Source organism: Parus major, chromosome 8 (assembly GCF_001522545.3).
Source record: "Parus major isolate Abel chromosome 8, Parus_major1.1, whole genome shotgun sequence".
NCBI classification, from domain to species: domain Eukaryota; kingdom Metazoa; phylum Chordata; class Aves; order Passeriformes; family Paridae; genus Parus; species Parus major.
The window spans coordinates 25,022,541-25,049,093 of record NC_031777.1 but is presented as its reverse complement, the minus strand read 5'-3'; the positions used below and the strand labels follow the sequence as shown (position 1 = coordinate 25,049,093).

General features: G+C 35.7%; 1 protein-coding gene across 1 annotated transcript in view; it reads left to right on the top strand.

Annotated features, from left to right (window-relative positions):
• FAF1 (Fas associated factor 1) overlaps positions 1–26,553 on the top strand; it is a 153,521-nt gene that overhangs the window by 58,951 nt on the left and 68,017 nt on the right. The window contains exon 8 of the mRNA XM_015636255.3: positions 20,427–20,513. Within this exon, the coding sequence (XP_015491741.1) occupies positions 20,427–20,513 (87 nt within the window). The remainder of the gene's footprint in view (positions 1–20,426; positions 20,514–26,553) is intronic.

Sequence of the window (26,553 nt, the reverse complement as noted above, 5' to 3'; positions counted from 1 at the left end):
TGGAGATGCCTTTACTGTCCTCCTTAAATCTTCCCCCAGAGCAAGCTGCAGTTCACAGCTGAGGCTGCACTAGCACAGGTGACAGTGCAAAAAGAGCTCTGCAGAGAAAACCTGGCTATGGGAAAGATCTCCCATACTTATCTACTTTGGCCTTTTAACCAAAGTGACCATTTCTAGCTCGTCCTGTGGATTGAATGTTTCTTACTGATTGAAATCTCAAAATTGTACATCTTCTCTTTCTTTTGCTTTGGTCTTAATAGCAATTGGTTTTCCTGCTTAGACTGTTTCATCCTCCAAGCTGAAGTGTGCAGTAAGCTGGGAGGGTGGGAGGTTTAAGATTAGGATTTGTGTTTGAAGTGAAAAACCAATGCAATTCCGTTTTACAAGGGCTGGATCTACATGAGTTCCTTGGTGCAAATCAGTATTTTCAAATCTGGCAGTATTGGGGAGCCTCCATTGGAGCAGAAACAGTGTCATTTAGAAAATAATTTTGTAAACAGAGGTGGTAGAATTCTTCTTGAGTAGGAACAAATAAATGAAATCTTGAGTGGAAAGTGCATGTGCTGGGTGTTTTCAACTCACTGCAGAGAAGCCATGCAAAGAATCACCATAAACAGAAAGACAAGCTTTTTAAAAACCCAAAAAGAAACAGTTTTCCCCTTAGAGAACTAGATTAGCATTCTGTTTTGTTCATTTTCTTTCTTAAGATCAGTTGGAAGTGGGAACAATAAAACTTGGAGATGAAATGTTTATTCTGCAGCCTAAGTGCAAACTGTTTGAAGTAGAGGATAATTTTAGAATAGTCTGAAATAAACGTCTGTTGTCTCAAGACATTGGTAATCAGATGGGAACCGAAAATCAATTTCAGTTCTCATTTTGTGTCTTTTGCCTTGTGTCAGTTTTTAGGTCAGATCTAGGATCACTCAGATATGACTTGCTAAATCTGATAGTCACCCAACCAATTTTTAAGTCTGTAGGTCCTTTTGCTTGTTTAGTAAACATTGTCTTTTTCTCTTATTTTTTTTCATTTTCTTTTTAAGGTCCTTTTTTCCTTCCGTTTCTTTAAATTTTTTTTGGTTGCTCACATACATATTTTCTTTTGTACTGCTTTCTCATTTTTCCTTTCATCTTCTGTTTTATTGACTTTTGCAGGTTTTAATGAAAACAGTTTTAAGAATTTCTGCATTCTACTTGTTTAAAGGAAATATCAGTATCGGGCCTATCTTTTCTAAATACTGTTTTCTCCTCACAATGCAATACAGAAAAAAAATACTGTAATCTGAAACTTTAAAAGTATTGTTCTTTTTATGCTTTTTTTTTTGCAGAATGCTTGTATGTTGAATTATACCTGAAAACTCTTCTTGTGTGCCAGTATAGTGCACGTTAATATTTCAGAAACTGAATTTTCACTAATTATTATATGAATATGAAATGGAAATTCTATCAACTAAACTTTTATTGCTGGTGTTAATTGTCATAGCTAAAAATATTATACATTCTTAGGATTTAGACAGGAATTCTTTTTACATTTTTGATGTCATTTTGTTGATATATATTTTATACACTGAATTTGCATAACTATGAGTATTCTTGTGGTTCAGAGGAGAAGCTGTTAGTATGGATCTGTCAAATAGTTGTTTTATTAATTTATTCTCAAGGAAAAACCAGAGAGAGTAGCTGAATATGTAAATGAGCAGCTTGTGATGCTATAACTTGTCAAATAACCATTGATGCAGTATAGCTGAGCAAACTGTTTCAGTGTGTGCATATACAGTAGGTATTTCTCTCCAAATTAATATTTGCATTTGAAATATGAGTGTAGTGCAAATACATGAGAAGTATATAACAATTAATAATATTTTGTGCTTGATGTTTACATATTATGTGCTCTGTATTTTAATTTGGAGTGTTATCTGCTTCTTTAATAATTTTGAATTAGTCTTCCAAATATATTGATTTAAAGGGATTTATTACTTAATTATTAAGGTTTGATAGGCATTTATGTCCTTGAAGCTGGTAGGATTTGGTCAGTAGTTAGTTGGCATTTCTTGAGGTTGCCATTTTGATTTCACAGTCTTTACTGATTTCATGTAGCAAATTGTTACCTTTATTACGTTAATGAGTAAGTAAAAAAAGCTGGCATGTTCTTCAAGGTTTTAGTGTCCCTCAGGGATTTCTTTCCATTATGACTTTGTTCTTCAACAAAAAGGACTTTGCATCCATCTTTTAACTTTGGATGGTTCCACAGACCAAAAAAAAACCCAAAAAACAAGCTTCTCAGATTTTTTAAAAGCTCTTTCTCAATTCCTTGTGTTCTTTTGTTCTCCCATTTGTGAATCATTGGCAGCTTACTGTATTGCAGTTTGAATAAGATGAAAAAAGTCTGTTTTGCACTTTCTTCTTTGACTGCTTGGTAATTTAAGTGTAGTATTAGGAATTGCTAGAAAGTAATACCTTGATACATTAGAAATTACTAGAAAGTTTAGTGTTCATATCATAAAGGGAAACATGCTCACACTATTAATTTTTCTAAGCACGCTATCCATGTTCTTCCATAAAATGGACTTCTTGGGGTTTTCTTTTTAGTTATTTTTCCAGTGTAGTGATAAATGTCACTGTTCTAGAAGAGATATAAGAATACTCTAACATATCATGAGGTTCATGGTATTTTGGAGGAGTTCAGTGTTGCAACAGTAGTTCTGTGCCCTCAGGGAGTGGAGGGAGGGATTTGGAGAGGTGTTGATGCAAAACAAGCGTAGCTTTACTCCCCAAATGCACCTTTTTTAGTCATTGAATTAAAAATTAAGACCTTGTAACATCATAATTTGAAGGCTTCAGAAATTGGATGTTGTTCCCAAAAAAATGTTATTCTGTGGAGCTCATGTCCTGCCCTCCTCACAGAGCTTGAGGGTGGGAGAGGGAGGAGGAGAGGATGAGCTGTTCTCAGCAACCCTTTGCTCTTAGACTTCTGTTTTGGATCCTAGCTGGGAGTCAATGTCATTTTACAGCTGCATTTATCTCCCTGCCATCCTGCTCCCCTCGTGCTGCTTTGAAGGCAGCCCCTGGGGTCAGTGCCAGCCTGGCTGGTGCAGGAGCTGAGCCACTGCTCAGAGAGGAGCCTGGGAAGCAGTGCAGAAGCAGGAGCCAGGCAGACCTGTCAATGGCTTTTTTTTCCCCTCCCTGAGTGTTAATTGTGGTCACAAGAGTTAAGTGTTGCTGTAAAATTAACATCTTGGTATTATGTATTTATTTTCCACCGTGTAGCTTCAATGTCAAGTTTACCCAGCAGACAAGTCAAAACAAGATCATTTTTTTTTTCTAACTGCTGCTACAACAAGTCTCAGCCTGGGATCTCAGAAAATCACAGTGTTCCTTCTAGTTAGCAGCTAATAGGAAACAATAAAGATTTAAGGTTCAGAATTTAATTGGCACTGATGCTGATGCAGGAAGAACAAACTGCACATGGTTTACTCTTCTGAAGCTTTATTGATTCTTTTTTGAAAGGAAAGCTCTGAAGAAAGTAAAAAGAGGCGTTTAATTTGCAAGTATTTCTACACAGTTTTTTGTTCTAAAATGTGCTTTTCTATCCTCCTCTATCCCTGCACTGTAAAAATGCCTTAAGATCTTCTGAATCAGAGATAGATACTGAAGAACAAAAGTGTAAGGTTGTAATTTCTACTCTTGTTCATTTGGATGGCACTGCAGCTTTCTTACAGGTAAATTTTACATCTTTCTCAAGGCTAATGTCTCGTATGCAGCTGTAAGCATTTTTAAGGTAACATTAGCATATCCTCAAAATCTTTTAGTGACCTATTTCCAAGGATCAGAGCTGGAATATCAGTCTCAAAGAGATGGTGATAAAAACAGAAGCTTCCTGTTTTTCTGATATTACCTGTATATCAAAATCTAGAAACAGGATTTTTTTTCATCACTTACATAACTGAACCTTTGAGTTTCAGTGAATAACTGAGGGTTTTCTTCAGGCATAGATGATTCCATGCTTTCAGAGTCTGCAGTAAGGTCAGAGATGTGTGGCAGAACTAACTGCAGGTGTCTTTGAATGACTTCCTGCTTCCACCACTTCCTTGCAAATCATGGTGGAGTCCTTGGGTTACCATCACTGCCAAAGCCACCATAGCTGAGCTTCCATTTAATAGCTGATCTCTCAGTCCATACTTTCAAACTGGTTTGAAAATTTTGGAAAGGAGTGACTTATTTCCCTTCCAATCTCATCTCTCCATTTCCTCCATAGCTTTGGTGAGAGATTACACCCATTTCTCCTGATCTGGAATGACAGTTTAAAATGCCTGTCATTGTGACACCATGACCAGCACCTCTTAGCTTTTTGTTGGCTTTCTGCCATCCCTGTCATGTGTTTTCCTGCTGCTTTTCAGGAATTCGTTTTCGTAAGACATCTGCAGGCAAACCTTTTCTTGGACTTCTGATCCATTGGGCTTTAGTAATGGCCTCTTATTTCAAGGGAAGAGGATTTTACAGAAATTATTTGAAATATCCAAAATTAATACAAGATGCTGATACTTATCTTTAAAACAGAGTGTCCAAAAGCCTTTGTTTTTGCATTCATGTGGAGAGTTTTAATGTTACTGAGCTGGTTTTGTTGCTGGAGGAGGTCATTCTTTGCCAGATTCCTGTCTGTGTACATTGTAACTGAACTTTTTTGGTTCCTATGGAGTCAGAGCTGCTGTTCTTGCACATGTTACTTAAAAACACAAGGCTGCAACATAAATTCACCAAATTTACTGCCATCATTCATGCCTTCCATGTGCTGGATACATACATGGCTTTCTGACCCTTTTCTGAGGGTTGGTGGGTGAGTGACAGCTCACAGGCAGGATCACAAGCTCTTTATGAAATGTTTTTCAGCTGCTATTGATAGTATGTGTGCTTAGGCCTCACATACCACAGTGTCATGGTGGTGATCACAGTTTAATAAGTGATCACACACCTGACTTCTCTCTTGGAAGGCATTTGGTCTGTTCCCTTCTTCTGCATCTGTGTGAATGCTCAAGGGTCCTGTGCCCCATTGGTTTGGAAAATTTCTGAGAAGTGACCTGGGAGAATGTCTTCAAAACTGTCCAGACTCTGGTTACTCAAGGCTGATCTAGTTCCACATACAACAAAAAAAAGTGCTAATAAATCTATTCTAGTCCTTAAGTCTCTTTAGCCTGACTGTTATATACATTGAGCCATTGGATGTGCCTCTAATTAACTTTGTTCTAAGTATTCTCAAGTAGATCATAAAAGAAGTGATTATGATTTCACTGTCCTGTTTGAAACACTTTAGGTGCAGAGTGTACTCTCTGTGCAGGTGAGTGACCAGTGAAATCTCAGTCCCTTTTTCAAGTTTCCAGCTTGTTATTGCTGGACTTCAACAGACTTGTCTTCCTCATCTCAAATCCATGAGAATTGAATTGATGAATGTGGCTGCTTTCAGGCATAGAGGATGCTTGCTTGGCTCCAGTAGGGGATGTTCATCCTAATAGGAAGAAGTAGTGCTGGAAACTCCACAAAATACAGCTGGATGACCTGGTTTTTGGTAGAAGTATAGATCCTTGTCTGTTTTGGAAGTTTACTTCCAAGGTATATTAGATTGTTGTCTAGATATTAGTGCAGAGCGCTCAGATATCACTTACCCAAAAAATCATCCATCTCACCCTATTAGCCATTAGTAGAAAAGGACATTTACTGCTTCAATCAGCACCTCCCTGGTGCTGATAAATAACTGTCCTTCCTGGTCTGCTTCCTTTGTCATTGTTGCAGTGAGACAAAAAAATATCTTGGGCTATGTGAAAAATAAAGACTTGGTGTAACTCTCTTGTTGCTATAACAGAATAATAAAAAGACTGTGTGGGAGCAATTCATTACTCTTTTCCTTTCAAGCACTTAAAAGAAAAACAGAGCTGAAAATATTTCTTTGGGAGATACTGAAATACCTCATTAGTTCTTTCTTTTTATTGGCTATTGAGGTGACAATTCTGTAACAGGAATGAACGTGAGGATGAATTTTGCTTTGATTTATAGAAATGTGTTAATTTGAGCTGAATAGATCTTTTCAGATCTTAATATTTGTTATCTGTGAATCTTGTTTTGTAATACATAGTTTCTAGTTTTATTTTAGATAAAGGAATTGTGATGGAGACTATGTTAATTCTGTGCAGTATTGGAGGTGTTTTGAGGAAAATGAGTTGCTGAGATTCACTAATCTGTAATTTAAGTTTTTTTTCATTAAATGGAACAGTGTTCACTGCTTATTTAATAGATATAGAATTACATGTCAAGCTAAGACTGAAAAATGTGGAGGAAATAATATGTATGTTTAATTAATTAAGTTAACCTTTATTCAAGTCTTTCCATTTCAGTGAGATGACAAGTCTGCATGATAGAATAGTGAAAATGGTCAGAATAGCTTTATATTAGCTCATTTTCTGAAGTGATTATTAAGTTTTCTGTTGTTGCTCTGCAGCAAATGAATGGTGCACTTTGTAAAAACTGGAATCTGCAGAAGAGGTAACTCCTGTAGTGTTTTGGTCAAAAAATAATGAAATTACATTTAGTTGTATAGTCAAGAAATACTAACTCCTCCATCATGAACCAGCTTTGTGTGTTTCTGGGTCACTCAGACCAGGCTGTTCATGAAGGTGGCTGCTGTTGAAGATGCAGTGAATAAACTCATTGCATTGAGAAAGACTCAGCTGTGCACTCCTCTTAGAGGCACAAAATAATGTAGTTTTCTTTTAGTATTTTGGAATTCTAAAGGAAAATGTAATTTCAATATCGTAGACTTCAATATTGGAAACTACTTACATTTTTAATTTAGGCAGTCCAGGTCTGGAAACCAGTCCAGTTCAAGAAAAATGCCTGAACCAGAGATTGCAGGACTGGGGCATTAGCAGCACTTCTTTTTTTCATAAAAGTCTTTCTGTTTGTAAAGAAAGTTCCTCACTTGAGAGGCTTCCAGATAATTTTTGTCTTCAAATTGATCTACAGAGTTCACAGTTACTGTTTATTTTCATTCTCCAGTAACACTTTCCCTTCATCTTCCCATGTCTGCACCTGTGTAGAACTTAGACTTCAGGTTTTCTAGTGTTGTTCTTGGCTTAGTGTGTTTATTTTAACTGTTCCTAATATTTTTCTGGTATCTGATAACCTGTCAGTTTGAACCTTACTAATTTGCTTTTCCATCAACTTTTTGTATTCTACAAGTACTTATGACTCATGTATACTTGTTCAAGTACTGACTTGTTTGGGGAAAAGACTTAAATTAAAGAAAGAAGAGCCAGAGAGAATGCAGATTGGGCTTTTTGGCCCGGTTGCAGCTGCTTTTTTCAACTTTATTTTATTTTTTTGAGGAAATTTAGCTGAACATTTTTAAATTGACCAAAAGTAGTATTACACACAAAACCAAAACAAATTTGTATGGCTTCTTCTGGTAGACATAAAAATCTATATTTGGATTGTACCTCTGCCTGACTCATTTTGTTAACTCAATGGAATTTCACCTCTGCTTCACTTGCAGTTTTAGTGTCTTTAAGTTTTTAAAATCCTGGTGCAGATCAATGTTCACCTTACTGTGGAAGAGGAAGGCAGGGCTATAGTTGGCAAATACTATAGGTGGTAACAACAAAGATTCTTGTCCCTCATTCAGAAAACTCATGATTTGTTTTCACCTGTACTGCCATTACTGTTTCACTGAGAACTATCAGTTCAAAGAGAGAGGTAGAGGTCTTAATATTTTTTTTATGTTTTTAGTTCCAATGTTAAAAATAAAAGCAAGTCTAATACCTGATATTTGGTCACCTTCTTTATTTTTATTTTTAGTTTGTTTATTAGAAACCTGTTTCATACTGACTTTGAATACAAATAAAGATCTAGCTTCTCTATGATGTGACAATAAAATTTTGAAAGATTTAAAACTGTTTCAAATGAAATTTTGTTTGGGACACAAGTTGAGGGAAACATTGCTTTAAAATAATATACTTTATAACTTCTATTCTACATCATATAGAAGAGAATATATCATTTTTAAACATGTTAAATATGTTCTACATGAAAGATTTTCCTCTATCTTATTAAGTAAAGGAGGGGATTTTTTGGGTGGAAGATTCCATAGTTAAAGATGTAAACCAGCAATTTCTTGCTTCTATAGCACAACATAGTTCAGAGCTGAGATTAGAGAAACCCTGTAGAGTGGCTAATACTTGAGGGCATCCCCAAGTAGAAAAGTATGTGAATTTAGGCATGGGAGGAAGGAAGGATCTGCTTTAAATTTAGTGTAGGGTCACTGAGTCTTAATGATAGATTAAACAAGGGAGGTGGAATAATGAATAGGGGTATGCAATGTGTAGCACTAATACCAGAAGTCCATGGTTTTCACTGGTTATTTAATGTCTTTTCCCATATGTTTCTGAATAGAGCAGGTTATGGCAGGGATGAGCTAAGGAATAGCTTTGTTAGTGAATTGTTAAATAGACTGAATTCTCTTTCTAAAAATGTATATGCATATAGGAGAGGGGATTGTTAATAGTATAATCAGGCTCCTTACATGCATATACCTTAAATGTAGCAATATTAGTAACTGTATTTGTAATTGATGTGTGTGTGTTGATATTCTTAAAACCAACTGTGAAGGTTTGTCTGCAATTCTTTTCTATTGTTAAAGCAGAAATTAATTTCAAAATACTTCTGAATATTGTCAGTATAAAAACCCCTAAGGAAGTTTTGATTTGGTAGACAACGATGAAATGGAGGAAGTACCAGAAATGTTTTTGGTAGTAGAAATTTGACTGACAGCTCAATGAACATTGTTTTATAGTGTAATTTGAATTCAGAATAACATGAATAGAATATCTATTCAAATACAACCACATCAAAAAATGTATTAAATTCATTGAGTGACTGAGAAAAGATGTCACAGCTTACTTTAGAGCTGACTTCCTCCAGAGCTTTCACATGAAAGTCTGCCACATACCTGATACCAACAACTGAAGTGAACCAAGCAAGTCAGCACTTGAGCACTGCTGGGTTTCTGCATGACCCATCTTCTCTTTTTATTGTGATAATACCAGAGAATCTTCAGAGAAAGTGCACGTTGCCCTTAATTTTTGCTTTGGGAAATTTATGTAATTCACAAGACTTTTTATATATGTGGCTCATCTTCCTTTTTAGATGCACCTCGTGTGCTGGCCCTTGGAATAAAAGGGCTGCAGGGTGAGTCTGCCCACTTCTCCTAAGCAGCAGGTTTGCTGTGACCTTTAAGTGTAAAAGTGGAGGGGAAGAGAGATGTAAAATACTGAAGTTAGAGGTATTGGAGAATTTCTTTATGTGAAAGTGCTTCCCAACTCTGCATGGCTGTGGTACTTCACTTCACAAATTTAATAGATTTAACTTTTTTTCATATAATGTGTAAATTTGTAAATACTTTATGATTATTGGCCATTTACAGAAATTTGGAATAGATTTTATGTTGTCTTTAGGAGCAAGAAAATATGGTCTCCCAAAAGTTTATTTTAACGATTGTCTAGAGAACAAGTAAAAACAGATGAGAAAATACTGATTTTGTGATGTTCTCTTTCTTACACCAAACCTGGTAGGCTTATCACTTAAAATAAGGATTGCTCTGAAGCAAATGTGGTTTATGCATTTTTTAAGACTGAAACTGAATCAGTTTCTGTTTTGAAATGTAGTTGGGTAGGAGTAGAGGAAGATACTGCTAATCAGTGAAATGTGCTCAGGAGCATATTTCTTGGAGTCATAATCTAAGATTTGAGGGAGGAAGTAGGATTCCTTCTCTTGTTGAACCAAAGTGAAAAGAATCTTTTAAGAGGGAGTTTTTTGTTTGGGTTTTTTTTTCCCCTCTCCCCTTATATGTATCTACATGTTGCTCGTTGCTATGATTAAATGCAGTAAGAATTGAACCCATAACTTCCATTCTTCTCCTTACTAGTTCCTAAAATGACCATTTATTTTACCATTCATTTGTTTGAGTGGTTACTTTTGAAACCCCTGAATATTTCTGAGTAGGGAAGTGGCCAAAGACCACTTTATGTATTTATTTCACTTGGGCTATTGCAGACCAATTACTTTTAAAATGAAGATGAGGGTGTTTGACTAGAAATATATTTGTCTATTTTTTTTTTTTGTTCTGAACATGACAGTTGTGAAAATGTAACAGATCTTCTTTCCACTGCAAGAGTCACATTGACTCTTTTATTTCCAGTGATGATTCAGACCCTAGAAATAATCTTTAGTGTCCTTATGAGTGGCAGTCTGACTATATCCACCAGAATCATTGTGCTATAACTGAAGATACACAAAAGTGATGTGGACAAAGTGGGACCAAACCTGTGTAGCAGGCATGCAGATTTTTTTCTTACTTCCCAGCTTTAGTTCATATTTTACCATTACCCAGTAGTGTCAGTATTTTCTGGGAAGTCTGAGAGATGTTGGGATGGACACAATGTGTATTTAATAGTTGAAATTGTGTTTTCATACCAATTTTGAATAGCTTGGATCAAAGTTAATGCTCTTGGCACATACTTAACTTCATGATCAGTAATTATCAAGGTACCTGGCAATCTCTTGATGTTTCAGGACATAAAATTTTGGATTTGGGACCTTGGGGGTAAAAATATTAGAAACTCTGTTTACCCTGCATATTGCACCTGAATGTTTTGCCAAAAGAGTAGTTGCCTGTTGATGGTGATCTGGTAAAGGATGCCTGAGGAGCAGCTGCCTGTTTTCTTTCATAATGTGCACAGAGGGCAGTTAAAAGTTTCCATGGAGCAGTGCTGGGTCATATTGGTAGCTAATAAGTGGTATTTTCTCAAATGACCATTCCTACTGAATGGAAAAACAAGCTAGGACACTTCAAAATGTATATTTTCTGTGTCAGTGCATGTCAAACAATCAAACAAGCAAACAAACAAACTTTAGGTATTATCAGCACTTTTATTTTGTTGGTAGAAGTGTTTAAGGCGTTTTCAAATAAATTTGTAAAATTGTTTTGGCAGTAAGTCTTTGTTGTTTGATCTCTTTTAACCCTAATCACATCTTCCTTTCAATCTCTAATGTCACAGCTAGCTCACACTCCTAATTCTTTTATACCCCATTTCAACCTCATGCTTGTGTGCTGCTAAAATGATTTTTTTTTTAAATACTCATATTTCTTGCCCCAATTTCTTAATAATGTGTTTTCCCTTCTCCTTCTATAGGAATTTGTTTCTTCTTTTAACCTTCTATTAAAAAAAATCAAAGGGTCATGCTGTTTAAAGTTCAGAGGGGATTATCACAATTAGGTCTCCTAGGCACTACAAGCAATGAATAATAATAATTATGTGAGCTGAACCTTTGCACAGTGCAGGCCATATAGCAGCATCCAGGAACTTTAGCATCAACTTCAGAAGATTGTACCTTGCATTTAGCAATAATGCTGCTCCAGAAGGATAGTTGATTTTAGGGATTTAAAGATGGAGATCAGCAAAGAGGTTTCTTTATTTTACAGAATTAAAACATGCATGTTTGCTGTCAGAAAACTGAGGCATTGAGGATTAAACCCACATTTTAAAGACAGCCAGACAGCCATATATAGAATTTTAATATAGTGTATAATATAATAATGTGAATGTACTTAACATTTGCCACGTGCTGCAGCCCATGAAAAGGCTGACCCAAAGCAATGGCAAAAAGTAGTATCTGATAGCTTGAAGAGAGCTCAGATTAATTCCCAAAATTGTCTGGACAGGAAGCTGAGGTTGGGAAAATACCTTGCTAAATATTTGGGAGGGCATCTCATGTGCTTGGGGCACCCATCTTTTCAGATTAGGTTATAGGTATGTATGTGTATATATATATATGTATACACACACATATATATATGTATTGCATGAGGCAGTCAGAAGTTCACACATCAGAAGATTCAGTGAAATCTAATTATAGCCTTGCTTTTATTTTCTGTTTCAAAATTTGCAGGTTTTGATCAAAATTCTACTAGTGTTACCCAATGAGCCATTTTATTGTAGGTTGTAATGGTAAGACAGCCACACAGATCCATTAAAACAGGTCAAATTACATCCAAGAAGGGTTGGTTTAAAAGAGGTTTAAAATATGAGCTCAAATTAATGAAATAGAGGATAATGAAATATGAATAATGGTAAAATCTGTGAAAACAATTTATTCACAATTCCATTGCTAAAACTGCCTAACACTTCTTTGCAAAAACTTACAAAATGTAACGAATCTTAAATGTTATTACACTTACTAAATTTTTGAATAACCTGGTCATTCCCAAACTGGATGAACCTCCTGGCTGACAAAAATTTCAAAAATTATTTGAATAAGTGTTGCAGCTCAGAAATACAGCTGCTCAATGAGGCTGTGAAGAGAGTTGGTGGTGTCATAGAAGAAATGTCACAGCTGTAGAACAAGAGGACAGAGCACAGCCAACTAGCTAAGGAAAAGCCAGGTTATTTTCTGAATTTAGGACATTAAAATTTGCCAGTTGTATTTCACAAAAGTTATTTGGAATAGCTGTAGTCATCAAGAATTGATATAAAATAAATGGAAATAATTGTTTGTTTTTTTTTTAAATTTTGTTTGATGACACATTATGATGGATGTAAATCTGGGGGAAGGAAGCTGTAAGTGCTAATTCCTCATATTTAGTGCCTCCTTTTCCCCAAATGATTTTATTAAACTGCTTTGGTGAATCATCTCTCTGTTAAGGTTACTGTCTGCTCACTGATTCTTTCTTCTGAAAGTTTTTCTCCCTCTCCCATTTTAAAGTGCATAATAGCCAAGTAATACATTAACTTTGCATTTACTTACCTTACTGTGTCAAAGTAGTTATCAGCTTCTCCTTGCCTCATCTCTCAAACTGAATGTAGTGTTTACATTAAAATATTCATTTAATCCCAAGGTACATGAAGTTCTTACTCCACTTTTTCAACCCTGAGAGGCAAAATTCATACACTTCAAACTATCTTCTAAAAACTGAAATGAAAGAATTGGAAACATCAGAAAATACATTTGCTCTGTAATTATTTTAATAGTATATAATCTTGGTTTGAGCTCTTATCAGCAAAATGTCACCAAAAAAGTTGCACATTATTTTCCAGATCTGAGTTAATTTGAACAATTTCATTGAGCTTTTTAATGAAGATACTGGCCCAGTATTTATTGAGTGCTACAGTACAATGCAACCCATTTTTGACACAGTTTAAACTGGGTTTATTTGAGTTCAAACACTGTTCTATATACTTCAAAGTTGTGGCATTTCTGTATATGAAATATGTTTAATTTTAGGAAAGTGGTACACAAAATTTGGCATAAAATTTCCTATTGGTTTTGTGTGCATGCTGTAACTCACTGATGAATTTTGCTTTGTATGGGCTGATATACAGTAGACATTCAGGTTCTCTTAGAGCCCTTTGGGAAGGCCTGAAGTTTCATATTGCTTTTAATTTGAAAATGAAACAGTCCTGAGAGGCAAGAGAATCCCATTTTCATGAGCTATGTGTGTTTTGGTGCTTTTATTTCAGTTTTATTTTTTGTAATAGAATAAGTAAGTAATATGTTTTGGACATTGAATTAAAATCAATTATGTTAGAATAGAATGCATTTCTATTCTGCATTAAATAAGAAACAAGGTTTCAAAGCTTTAACCTACTAAGTGGGAAAACTTAATAAAAGCATACCTGAATATTTTCAGAGATATTAAAAGCAAAAATGGTAGTTTAAAGGAAGAGCTATGAAATAAAAAATTAGAAAATGTATTTTAATAAAATACACAGTGGAGTTCCTGTGCATTTTATAAAATTGCTGAATCATGAATGACTTTTGGCTGACAGGCTTGGGCAGGTGAGGTTTTCTTTTGCATTCGGTATAGAATTTAAATATTTACATTGAAAGTGTACTTTTTTCCTTTAGATTACAACAGAGTGAATTGAATATGTGTAAATGTAAATAGCATAGTGAGTCTTCCTTAGAGAGTTTCAGTGGTATAAAATTTGTGAGAAGCAGATGCTGTTATTTAAAAATAGCCCAATCCTGACATCTTAATTCATTAATTGGAAGCATTCTGTAATTTTAGCTTCAGTCAGCTGCTAGGAGAGGCAGGTTATCATTTGATGTCTTTAGAATTGCAGTGTTATTTCTGAAGTAAAACTTATACTAAAATTAAAATTTGATTATTTAAATGGCCTTTTAAAAAATATTTTAGTATAAGTTTATTGTGTTATGTATTGGAAATAAAAGATCACAAGCAAAATTGTGAGTGGAGCAGACTTCGAACCTTTCCCTTAATTGAGTCTTGGGTAAAGTAACCTGAGAGTTCTGGTTTGGGTGTTAGTGGTGGCTCACACAGTGCTTTGCATTACTGAATATATCCTACCTGTGGGATTTTAGCTGGCTAAAAATTACTTTTGAAGTTAAGAAATTCACTTATCCTTCAGCTCGTGATATCCTTTTCGTAATAAAATGCAAAATCCTTTATCTTTACTATGAAAATGTTCTAAATGTTCTGGTTTGTCATTTTCCCTCCTACCTTATTCGGTTTGTGTCTTGTGTTTTTCTGTTACTGTGGACCAAATCTATTGCAATAGGTTGTGGCAGAGGTGCTGATTCAGAAATTCCTTCTCTCTAGTTTTGCATCTCTGTATTTTTAATAATTTCCATTAACTCACAATTAACTGAAATCACCCTTTTATCTGACCAATCCTTCTGCTCATAGCTGTTGATAACGTCATTATGTTTTCAAATTCACCATAATATCACCTTTGATGCTTCTCCATGCTTAGAAACTTGGTTGATTCTGCCCCTGCTTCCCGTCTATTCCAGCCAGATTCCCAGTGCTCTTTGCTATCTGTTGGAATTTTGGCTGGCAGAGATGATAAAGGCTTTCATCTGTAATCTTTAAGTCTATCACTTTTGCTGGGTTTACCTCTTTTCTTTCCATTTTCCTTCACCAAAACGCTTATGCTTACTTTGGAGTTCTTCCTGGCACTGCCCCATCCATATTGTTGCTGTCTCCTAAAACTTTTGGTTACTTGTCTTGACTTCTTCTCTGTTACAATGTCAAAGTCAAGATTTCTGCTGTACCATCAGTGCCCTGTGCAACCTTGGACTGTCTGCATCTGATCTCATTTCCCTGCATCCCCCAACTCACATTCCACATTCCTCACAGTCCTCTGACTTTATTGCTCCTTTTGTCTGCCTTTCATGCACTCATTTTTGCACTGTCTTTCATGCTGCCTATGTGCCTGGAACAGTCTTTAGCATCTCAGCCAATTTACAGCTTTGCATAAATTATATTTAATAATAAGACTAACAAAAGTTCATTATGTACATTATTTCACTTAACTTTGTACCTGCATAAGCGGAAAACAGCCTGAGGGAGACTAGTGTTAAACTTTGTTGTGATTTGTTGTGATTCAAAGGTGCAGATTGAGGCGTGACAGTTCTTGGATGATTCAGCATAAAATTAATTTTTTAAATCATTTAGTAAGTGTTAGAACTTTGAGAGTAGGTTTCAGATTTTTCTAATTCAGAGATATAAAAATAGCTACTTATTCCTGCTATGTGCAATCACCAGAAGGTCGTTGTCATCACAGTACCTGCTGCAGACTTTTTGCCCTGTGGTACATTTTGCTTCACTTTAGCCTTACTAATATGAATGTGGCAGGACTTTGAATGTTGGATTAGCTTCATATCTGCAAACAAAGTGTATCTTCTGTGTTTACTTTCAAAGCAACATGTTCATCTGTTTAAAGAAACCAGTGAAAGATAGGAAGGTAACACTGCCTCTAGCTGGGAAGTTTCCTGTGTTGGCTACTTTGACATGTGGGTTTTCTTAAAATATCAGAAGTTGTTTAATATTTTTACTCCCTTCTAAAACCAGTGAAAATGAGCTGAAGTTGAAACTTCACATGCTTTTCCAGCATCAGTATATAAGCAAGGAAGGGCATTATGCAGGAATTATACATCATTTTCCAAGTAAGACTGCATCTGAAATATATGGGCTGGTTTTTTTTCTTTTTTTTTCTGTTTAAATGGTTGTATTGATACTGTTTACAGCTGAGTAGTGAAACCAAATAGATGTGCCTTTAATTTGTTTTTAAATGATCTCTTATATTCTGGAAATGATAATCTGAAGGGTGGCTGCCATAGTAATGTGCCAGTCACCATGGCATCTGAACATTATGAAAAGACATTCTGGGTTGCACAAAGACAATGCCACCAATTCCTATTTCAAACTGATCAAAAGTGCAGGACCAAGAAGTTTGCCTATAAATGTAGCTCCGTGGATGGCACTGCAATTGAGAGTTTGCTTTAGACAATAAAGATTTTGATCCTCCTCTCAATGCCAAGTGAATTTATAAGTAAAATCCTTAACACAGACTTGGTCCGTTTACTGTGCTAACTTTTTTCAGTTGTGTGAAGAGTGTGGCTGTGGATTTTTATTGACCCAGTAGAGGAGCAGTTCACAGTTCTGCTTTATATGAATCTTTGGAACTTTTTCCTCCTCATGGAATTTTTTACTTCAAACTGAAATTAAGTCAGTTAATGAAGAAAAAGGGGTTTTCTATACTCAATTGGTAAATACTCTATTCTCTAAAACATTTTACAGTCTGCTTTCGTAATAGTGCTCTAAATATCAAAGAAACCAAAAACCAAATCATTATTTAAAAGCAAACTTATTTTATCTTAAATAATTGATTGTGGCTTGTTGTTTGAAAGAGGACTACTTTGGCATGAATTCCAAATCCAGTTATGATCTTAACTCAAGCAGTTTGTTTAATCAAACATTACTCTGATCAGTCTTACATGGTCCCCTAGCCAGCCAGGCCTGCCTAGAACAACTGGTTTATTTTGTGACGAGTTGCTCAACAGATGTCATTCTGGTAGAATAATGCAGCAGAATACTTGTGCGTTGGCTAAAATTACTTCAACTTTGATCACTTTTGTCCAGCACATCAGTCTGGCATTGTGCTTTATACCAACATAACACTTTACCCTGAGCATGCCTTTCAAGCTTAGAATAGCAGAGGAATGTTATTGAATTCAGTGCAGTTACAGATGAGTTAATGAAAGAAGGGAAATACTGTTTTTTTCATAATGCCTTTCTGTTGTATTTTGGAATTAAAAGGGAATTTGAGGAATGTGACTTCCGAGTTATTTATTTTTACTTCTGAAGGATTTTTGAAAACAATATTATGTAGTCCTATTGATCCCATGTTTCTGTAAATAAGTTTCACTTGTTATTTAAAAATAGCGCACTTTAGAGTTTTATATCGTGAAAATAATATTATTTCTGGTGTGTAGCTGAAAAATAAATATTTCACAGGGACAGTTTATCCTGGTTTTTAATGCAAGAAAACTAAACCAGCAAGAACTGTGTTCTCGTGATCACACACAGATCAGGACTGTTACATTTTGGGTTGTTGTGGGGTCAGTATGAAGCAACATTTCTTTACAGAGCCATCAAGGACACTGTGAGGAAGCAGTAAACTTGAATTGCTGATGAATACTTCAGTATTCTGTGTCTTAAAGACTCGGTGTTCTTGTTTCAATATTAGTTAAAGTATAATTTTAATTTTTCTTTTAATTGAAGCACAGTTCCCAGGTCAGTCTCCCTGCAAAAACTCCTGAACAAAACCAACATTAACATGAAGGTTATCATGTGTACATGTAATTTACCAGTTTTAGGAAAAAATAGAGAGGTATGTTAATGATTCTAAAACATACAGTGAATGCAAAGCTGAGCTATAAATCCAAACTCAGCTTGTTGTGTTGCTGAAATGGCCAGGTAAGAAACCCACATGGTCTAACTTTCTTTCTTCAGTGGGATACAGACTCCAGAGTTGGAAGGATTGTATCTCACTCTTGGAGAATAAGTTGAAGCTCTTCTTTCCCACTCACCTGTGCAGAATATTTATATTCAGAAAGCTTTAAACTGATAGTATTGATATTATTATCTGCATAGCCTGTGTATGAAATCTGTTCAGAAATGTGAGACAGTGCTTCACAGTTTTTCTTAAGGGGCACTTTATTAGCATCAAATAACTGTAGTAGTACTAAAAATAATGAGAAAGAGCAACAATAACTGAAGGAAAGATCTGAAAATACAGTAAGGACACTGTACTTTGTGTTGGATCTCAATATGCCCTGAATTGTCTCAGTTGTGGGTATTTGTTGACAGCCTCGTGCCATTAAGAATCTTTTCAATAATGTGGCCCAAATCAACATTTTGAGGAGGAATATGTGTGAAAATCCCTGCCTTGTCCCTCACCCTCCTTAGGATCTTTACAGTGATTAGAACAATTGTTTCACTGCTTAATGTCTGCACACGTATTCTTCATTCATTTATTGTTGTGCAGAATTTAAAAGAAAAGAACTCTGGAGCATTTATCTCTAAAGATGATCCAGGGAAAGAGTTTTGGTGCTATTTTATTATGCAAAAATATTTTTAGATTAAAATCTACTGCCAGATGTTTCATATATATCCTGTACTGAAAATAAATGACAAATTTTAGAGGGAGCATATGTACTTTCCATATGTTTATATTACTCTGGGGTCAAACTCAACTGTGCTTCAGTGTTGAAGATATGTCAAGTACTAATTAATAGGTAGGATCAAATGATATAAAATTCCTCTCTTACTGTATTATCTTCCTAAGAATGGTAGTGTAGAATCATCTTTCATTCATTTTTGGAATATGAAACCTTTATCTCAATGGATTATGTTAGCATTTACCATTTTGGCAAATTTCAACTTTCTTTCTGATTATTGCAAGCTATTTTTCTGTTCTGAAAAGTTGTTAACTCAGGGTAAACACACCAGACTGCAGGCATGGTGCTAGCTCAAAGATCTTTTCCTGCTGACAGCAATAATATAATAAATTTAATTTTTTTAATGGAACTTTTAGTAATTCTCATAGCAGAAGTTAGAACACAATTAATTGCTGTTTGTCTCCTGTTGACAAGTAAACAAGTGAAAATCTAAAGAAGGGATCAAAGGACAGTTTTTGGAGTAGCCTTGTCATTTGCTTTAAGTCAAATATTATCTAATATCTTTTGGTTTAATGGGTTCTTGTGTTTGTTGGTGTTGGACTGTGCAGCCCTCTCAGAGCCAAAACCAGGATGCAGAACTTGTCACTTGCTCAGATATTTTGCCTAGAGAATGGTCATACAAAATATTATCTAAAAGTATCAAAACTTATGTTTTATCTCCTTGAGAATGTTTTTCTGGATGCAATATAGGTTGTTGGGATCTGTAGAGACCTTTGAAAACGTGGGAAGACCTTGTATTCCCATGTAGCAGTTTTATGAAAGGCAAACAAAAAATAAACCAGGTTGGATGAGGCTCTGGACAACCTGGTGGAGTGGAAGGTGTCTCTGCCCAGGGCAGGGGGCTGGAATGAGAGGGTCTTTAAGGTTCCTTCCAACCCAGACCATTCTGTGATTCCTGTGAAAAACCACCATGGCTCGCTGGAACATTTTATTGTTCACAGTCATGGTCCTGCTGGGCAATATTTATATTGTTTGTGCAGTCTTTATGTTCAGATGTAAGACATTATTCAAAATTTTAGATAGCACTCGCTATCCTAAGTACCAAAATACATCTTTCTGTGATTTAAATAATAGTTTATCACAAAGTCTCTGATAAAAATTGCCTGCTTTTCTCTCTGTGGTAATGTTTTCAAGCAAAGATTTTTATAACTCTTATATTTTGTATTCAAAACTTTCAACTCTCTCTTTGTTTTTCCCTCCCTGCCTTCCTTCTGTTAACCATCATGTGACATGATGAACAGTAGTGACTTCTAATTTAATAGCATGAGAAAAGAGTTGATATAAAATTTGTTACTTAGCATTTGGTTAATAAATATTTGAAATGTATTGTCTTAGTTGAAAATGTGCTTATTAATTAATATTTTCAGGTTTAATATACTCATTTTTATTTTTGGATTCCATTTAAGAAACTTATGCAAAACTCATTGTATTTCTTATTTGATAAGACTTACACCCAATATGTTCAGGTGAAAATTAACTAGAAAAACATGCAGCAGAATTTTTATTATTACTTTCTGCTTCCCTTAACTTTTTTCAATACTTTGTAATACTCTTTACTTGGAAATTTTGTTATAATTTTTTTTTGCACATTTAGATGTTGAAGTAATAATAAATAATTTAGAATGGTAATTTTTAGATCTGTTTTTTCTTTTCCTTCAACTCAGTTTCTTCAGTTGCTTTTGGCTGTGTAAACCTGCTGACCACATCTGAATCTAGGAACATTGAAGGAACCAGTTTTACAATAACCAGAAAAAATAAAAAGCTTGGGGCTGTGATGAAAGCAATGCCATTTGACTGCCTTTTTTAGAGCAAGTTCTGATTTATTTTTATTTATTTTCCAGGTAAAGAGGAATGTGTATGACCTGACCAGTATCCCTGTCCGTCACCAGCAGTGGGAAGGCTGGCCACCTTCTGCCACAGACGACTCGGTGAGTTCCTTTGCTTCTCATCTCATTCCTTCCTAGAAAAGGCAGATTTTACATGGATTTGTGATTGGAATCACTCAGTAGCATTTGCTGTCTCATGTGCAGAACCTTATCATTGCACACATTCAGAGTTTTGTCATGGAAGGTACAAATGCTCAAGATTTGCATGACTGAAGCTCAGGGAAATGATTCCTGTGTATCAGATTCAGTGTGTGTTTCACACAAAAAGGAGACATTCTAGACTGAAGACATTCCAGACTGCTCAGTGTTTTGGAAGCTGAAGTCTACTGAGTGACTGAAGTTCAGGCAAAAAGCCCTGATTTTTCTGTGTGCTCTGAGCACACATGAAATATTTTTCACAGTACATTAGCTCACCCAGTTCATGCTCAAGCCTCTGCCTGGCTTGAGGGCAGCTGTTCCTGCTGGAATCAGTGAGAGGATCACCACCAGTGACAGAATCCACTGCCTCAGAATTGCCCACAAATTCATGAAATTGTGGGACTTACCTGCAGTATCCCATTAAATGTTAGACTTGCTTCCTTGCATGCTCATCCTTACAGTGTGTTTTACAGCATGTCTTTCAGTTTTGCTCAGGATATTTTCTTCTGCTAGCATGTTCCCAGTGCCAGCTAGTGAGGTCTGCCTTTCTTTAGATGAAACCCCAACTTCTCCACTAAAAAAATGCCTAAAAGGGTTAAATAATTATGTAGTTATGTTGTATGTAGATTTTGTGACCTGAGAAAAATGTAGAAAAATTAAGTATTTTATTGAATTTGAATGTTCTACAAAGTGAAAATGGATTTGGAGTTTGTTTTCTTGCATATTGCTGTTATCTTTGCATTACTTTCCTGTCCATTTCTGCTCTCTTCTGGTAAAGGGAGAATTTCTGTTTGAATATGACTGCTCCTTTTTTTTTCTCTGGATAAAGGATTTATGCCAATTAAAAAAAAACCAAATCAAAAGGCAAAAGCTGTCTGAATTTCCAGTGTGCTTGTAAAATACATCTGTGGTGGTGTTTGCAGTAACAGTATTTAAATTTGAGAAAGGTGGGTAAATCTCAGTCCATGTAATCGAGGGCAAAACAGAATGGTGTCATGTGGTGATTACAGGCTTTGAAATGTGGATCCATTTTAACATTTTATGAGTTTACATTAGCCCAGAAAAGAATTGGAAGCTCAACACTTCTAATCTGTTTTCCCACAGCTGTTAGATTTTCACATATTTTTTCCCCTCCTTTTCTTTTGAATAGGATACCTCACATATGTAAAATGCATGAATCTGCTTTAAGTCTTTTTTGACAAGTGACATTGTTGCAGGTGAATTTTGCCCCTTTTCATCTTTAATGAAATTGGTGAATGTTGAGTCATCTGCTCTGAAGCAGACGAGTCCTCAAAGCTCACTGCTGGAGTCTGCTGGAGCTGGAACTTGTCAGCTGTGTAAACAGATTGGAGTGTGTTGCCAACAAAAATACAATTAATTTCTGTCTAAAATTAGAGGCCATAGCTTACTATTTATAAAGATTTAATGATAGCAGTGACTATATATGCTCCTGCGATCTGAACTTTTTTTTCCAAATTAAAAATATTTGGTAATAATTACTTTAGTAATTAATGATGATCTCTTGAGTTCAGTGGCAAATTTTAAGATCACTTTTTCCATCATGAGTTCTTAATTTGCTGTCTCGTAGGGTACCCCATTGCAATTAAAGAGTTAAAAAAAGACTTGATTAAAATACTTTTTCATTTGCATGTTATGCAGCATAAGAAATACTTTGTAATACCACAGGAGGTTTTTTCAGTGCAGTTCTCGTTAACCTTTGGCTTAGCAAACAGGACAACTAAATAGACTTGGCATAATTGGATTCCTGTATCATCTTGAGTCTCTTATGAACCTGCCAGACTACAGTCTTCTGACATTATCAGGAAATTTAGTGGAGTCAATAGTAATTTAAAACATTGTTGCTTCGTCTCCCTTCAGAGTTAAGATATGTTCTCTGCTTGTACTACCTAATGGAATATGGGATACTGTATGAATTGTCAATAACTCTTTCAGATCCTTTTGCACACTTTCACCAGGGAAATGGGTATCAAAACCTCCCTGTGCAGGAGAATGTTTTCGTGCTGTGATGGTTTGATTGTGGGAAACAAGGCGTACACAGGCCGCGCAAATCTCGTTTCACCGCTCGGCAAGGACGAGTTGGAGCTTTTATCGAGCCTGAATAACTTTAATGCCACAAATTATATCTGTTCTGCTCATTAAAGTTCAAAGTAAATGCTTGAGTTTTAACTCACTCTTTTTTTAAAAAATGTAAATATATTCAAAATGTTAACTTATCTATTTTTGCATATATAGCATCAAGTGATACAGTGAAATCTTGAAAATAATCCTAGAAAATAAAAAACCATAATTATACTTTGCTTTAAATACATTCACAATATGTTCTCAATTTTTATTTGGATTTTGTAACAATCTCAGTGTTGCAAAATTTATAAGATGAGAGCCATGCCAGAATAATTTAGTAAAATTTCTGAAATTTATTCAATCTTTTTTTTCTCTATTGGCTGAACTTTTAGACTTTCTCTCTTAATTACCACTAGTATCAAGTGGAATGAGCAATTTTCAAATATGTGTTCACTGTAAAAAAAAAAATCTCAGATCTCTTGTAGGTGATGTTTTAGTTACAGTTTCTGCATGGAAGCAATGTGATTTTATTTATATGTATGGGTGACTTTTTGGATGTTAGTTGTACCATGTATATGTTTGAGGTAAAAATATTTTGCCCCCCCTGAGGTCACTGGGTTTTGATTTATTTCAGTAGAATGAGTTGTTGTCTGTGATGTTTCAGGGGTATTTTGGTAGCAGAGAACAACACCCAATAGAGGAAGAAGGAGAGAGGTTGCTTTCATGCTGCTTTTTGTTCTTGGTATTTAAGCTACAGGTTTTTTTCTTAATTGGTTCATTGTTTTAAATTTTTTCAGCACAGCAGTGAGAAATCCTGCTTCTTTGTACGTAACGACAGTGAGCTTGTCAAAATGGAACATATTTCTGCATTTCCTGTAAAAGTTCTAGGGTGAGGTTTGAGGAGGGGAAAGGGGAGAGAGACAAAGCCAGAAGATGAAGTGCCCAGTGTTGGAGCTGTGCCCTGGCACACGGATCCCATCCAGGGGAACTCAGCATCCAACCTTCCGCCTGTTCCCAAAGCAGCGCGCTTGGGCGAGACCTTGAATCCTCCTTTCACATCAAGCACTTTCTGCTTCTTCATGGTGTAGCTGAGCCATTGGATGTTTGCTTGGGCAGATGTAGGTGCACACTGACAAGTTACTCAGCCCTGGTGCTGAGCAGTCACATTTGGGGCAGGACAGATGTGTTGCCACTGACACATTGAGGGTCTGCATCATCCCTTGAACACAGCCACCTTTATCCCCTGTGAACAGGACCACCTTCCCTTCTGTGGTGGCTGTAGCAGATGTGGTTGACATTCCTTGGCTCAATTTAATAGACAATTCTGGGCTATAAAAAAAATCTCATATGCTTATGGATGATCTAATTAGCATTGCTGCTATATTTAGCTATTTCATCGCTAAATACTAAGCACGGCGTCTGCACAAATAGAAATTAAGAATGCTGGTAAATAAGGTTCTGGTACAAAGTGAAACCATTTATGACACTTTTTGGCTGATCTCCAGGTTTTTGAAGAGGTTGAGTATTAAGCATCTGAGTAATTAGTATTTGGGAGTATATATTTCTTTCCCTTTCCAGGTCTTAACAGTTCTTAACAGAAAGTTCATTACCACATGCTGTCATTGTGATATGAAAACAAGTTGTGAGGTTTGCATTCACTGAGTGTTTAATTGTAATGGATGCCATGTCTGCCTTTACTGCATCATTTGGAGTCTTCCTTCTGGAGCTGACTGAGTAAAGAATGAATAGTCCTGACAGAGCAAGTGCCTACTAATCAGAAGTAAAATTTGCTATTTTTAACTTACAATACATACCTCATTAGAAAATACTTCACTTTTTTCCCTTGTAAAAGTATCATAACTATAATTTGTGATGTCTGCAATATTAATTACTTTGTGTGTTACTTTCATTTTGTGATTCTCATCAGTCACTTGCAGTAGAGTGTTAGAGTGGATCTGGATCTTTATATTTTAGATACATAGAAGAATACTTGAAGTCTGTTTCATTGTGTGGGTTCAGGAATATGGTAAAGTTTCAATTTCACATTTGTACTATAATCTCAATTTAGTAATGAAAATTTTTATACAGTCCTCTCAGTCTTGGAAGTTCATAGTAATCTATGAAGCAGCATATTACTCATCATTAAGAAATATAAAAGTAACTGAATAATTTAATAAGCAGGTCCTAAATGTTTTTGTTTTAGATGATATTCTGACTTTGATTTAAGGCTTCCTTGGTTGCTTTTATGTGGATTAGAGTATGACGAATTATGTCCTTTCCCCAGAAAAACTGAGGAGTTTGCTATGGGTCTTTCATCACTTTTTTTTAACCCCACCCCCTTGACTATTTTCCATTTATAAAAGCTAAGATACAGTGATTTGAACTAATTTCATGGATGTAAAAATTACCTTGTCAGAGTTAATCAGTTCTGTGTTAAGTTTTTACTGTTTTGTCACAGCCAAATTTATTTAGAGTTGTCCAATTTTAAAACACAAGATAACTCAATTGAAGTGTCTTACCATATTGGTTTTGGGAAGGATTAATTTCCTCACTGTGTGGTAATGAGTCTTACAGAAGTGCCAAAAATTGTACTTTTATCATTATAGTAAATCCCCTTGTACATTATATTAAAAAATTCATGTCAGTCTAGTGGTTAAGACTTAAAAAAACCCCAAACTTCTTAAACAATAACACCCCCCCTCAGAAAAACAGCAAATAAAAAAGGAGGGGAAACCCCCCAAACCCATGAACTTTAAATTTTCAGCACCACATTAGGTGCTGAGGGAGAAAAAAAGTTTGCTGTGTTCTGCTGGCACTTTTGCTTCTTGTGGAGTAGTTTTAATGTTACTGTTCTTAGTTGTTAGAGGTCATGGAAATAAAGGAAAAGGGAAATGCACTCCATGCTTTGTTTGATGTAAGGATAGCTGGAATGCAGTAGCCATGATCTCAGAAGTTGGGGAAAATTAAAAGCGCCTTTCTTAGTGCCTAGGAAAAGGAGTTCTGGTTTTTAGAACTCATTAAATGCATGAATTTAAATAGTCAATAAAATAATAGAGTTTTAGGGCTGTTCTCTTGTTTCTTAAGAGCAGAAGATGGGACATACATATTGGGAGTAGCTGAGGGAGTAAGGGTTTGGTTTGTGACTGTTCTGGTGAGCCAGTTTATTGTAACTGAGCAAATAGAAATTTCAGCTTTGAGAGCAGGTGCTTCTGTTAATCTGCTATCTTTTGGGGAAGAAAGAGGCTTCAGAGAAGTGTATTTAGAGGGGAGTGCAGCTGACTTTAGGGCATTTATTCTCTGATGATTCCATAGCCACAGCAGTGATGTTCTGCTGAGGCAATCCTCCCATCTGGAAGTATAGAGCTTTTCTTTAGAAGAGCAGATCTGTGTGGAACTTTTTTCCTCTGTCATGGAGGGCTTAAGGAGAATCCCCACAAACAATATACCAGGCATATCCAAACTTGTGTTCTGGGCTATCCAGACCAGTGCTTTCACTTACTATTCAGAGTGTGTATCAAACACAGAGTGTAATTAAAAGGACTGAAGTTTTTTTCCTTAGATGTTTGCAACTTTCGTATTGGTTTCAGCATATCCCAGGTTTGCTCCAAAGTCCTCTGTCAGCCAGTGATAATGCCTTTTGTCCTACTGGGAAGAATTTATAATTGTTATTTTTAGAGAATACAGCCTCTGGTGGTATCTGAGATTCCAGCTGATTTTTGTAGTGAGGAATAAGTGATCAACATAATCCCTCTCAAAAAGATCCAACTATGTTTGGTTCACAGTCATTTTTTGTTCCCAGATCTTGGTCATAATCAAGTAGAGTGAGATAAGGACATCTTTGCATGCCTTGGTTCAGACACAG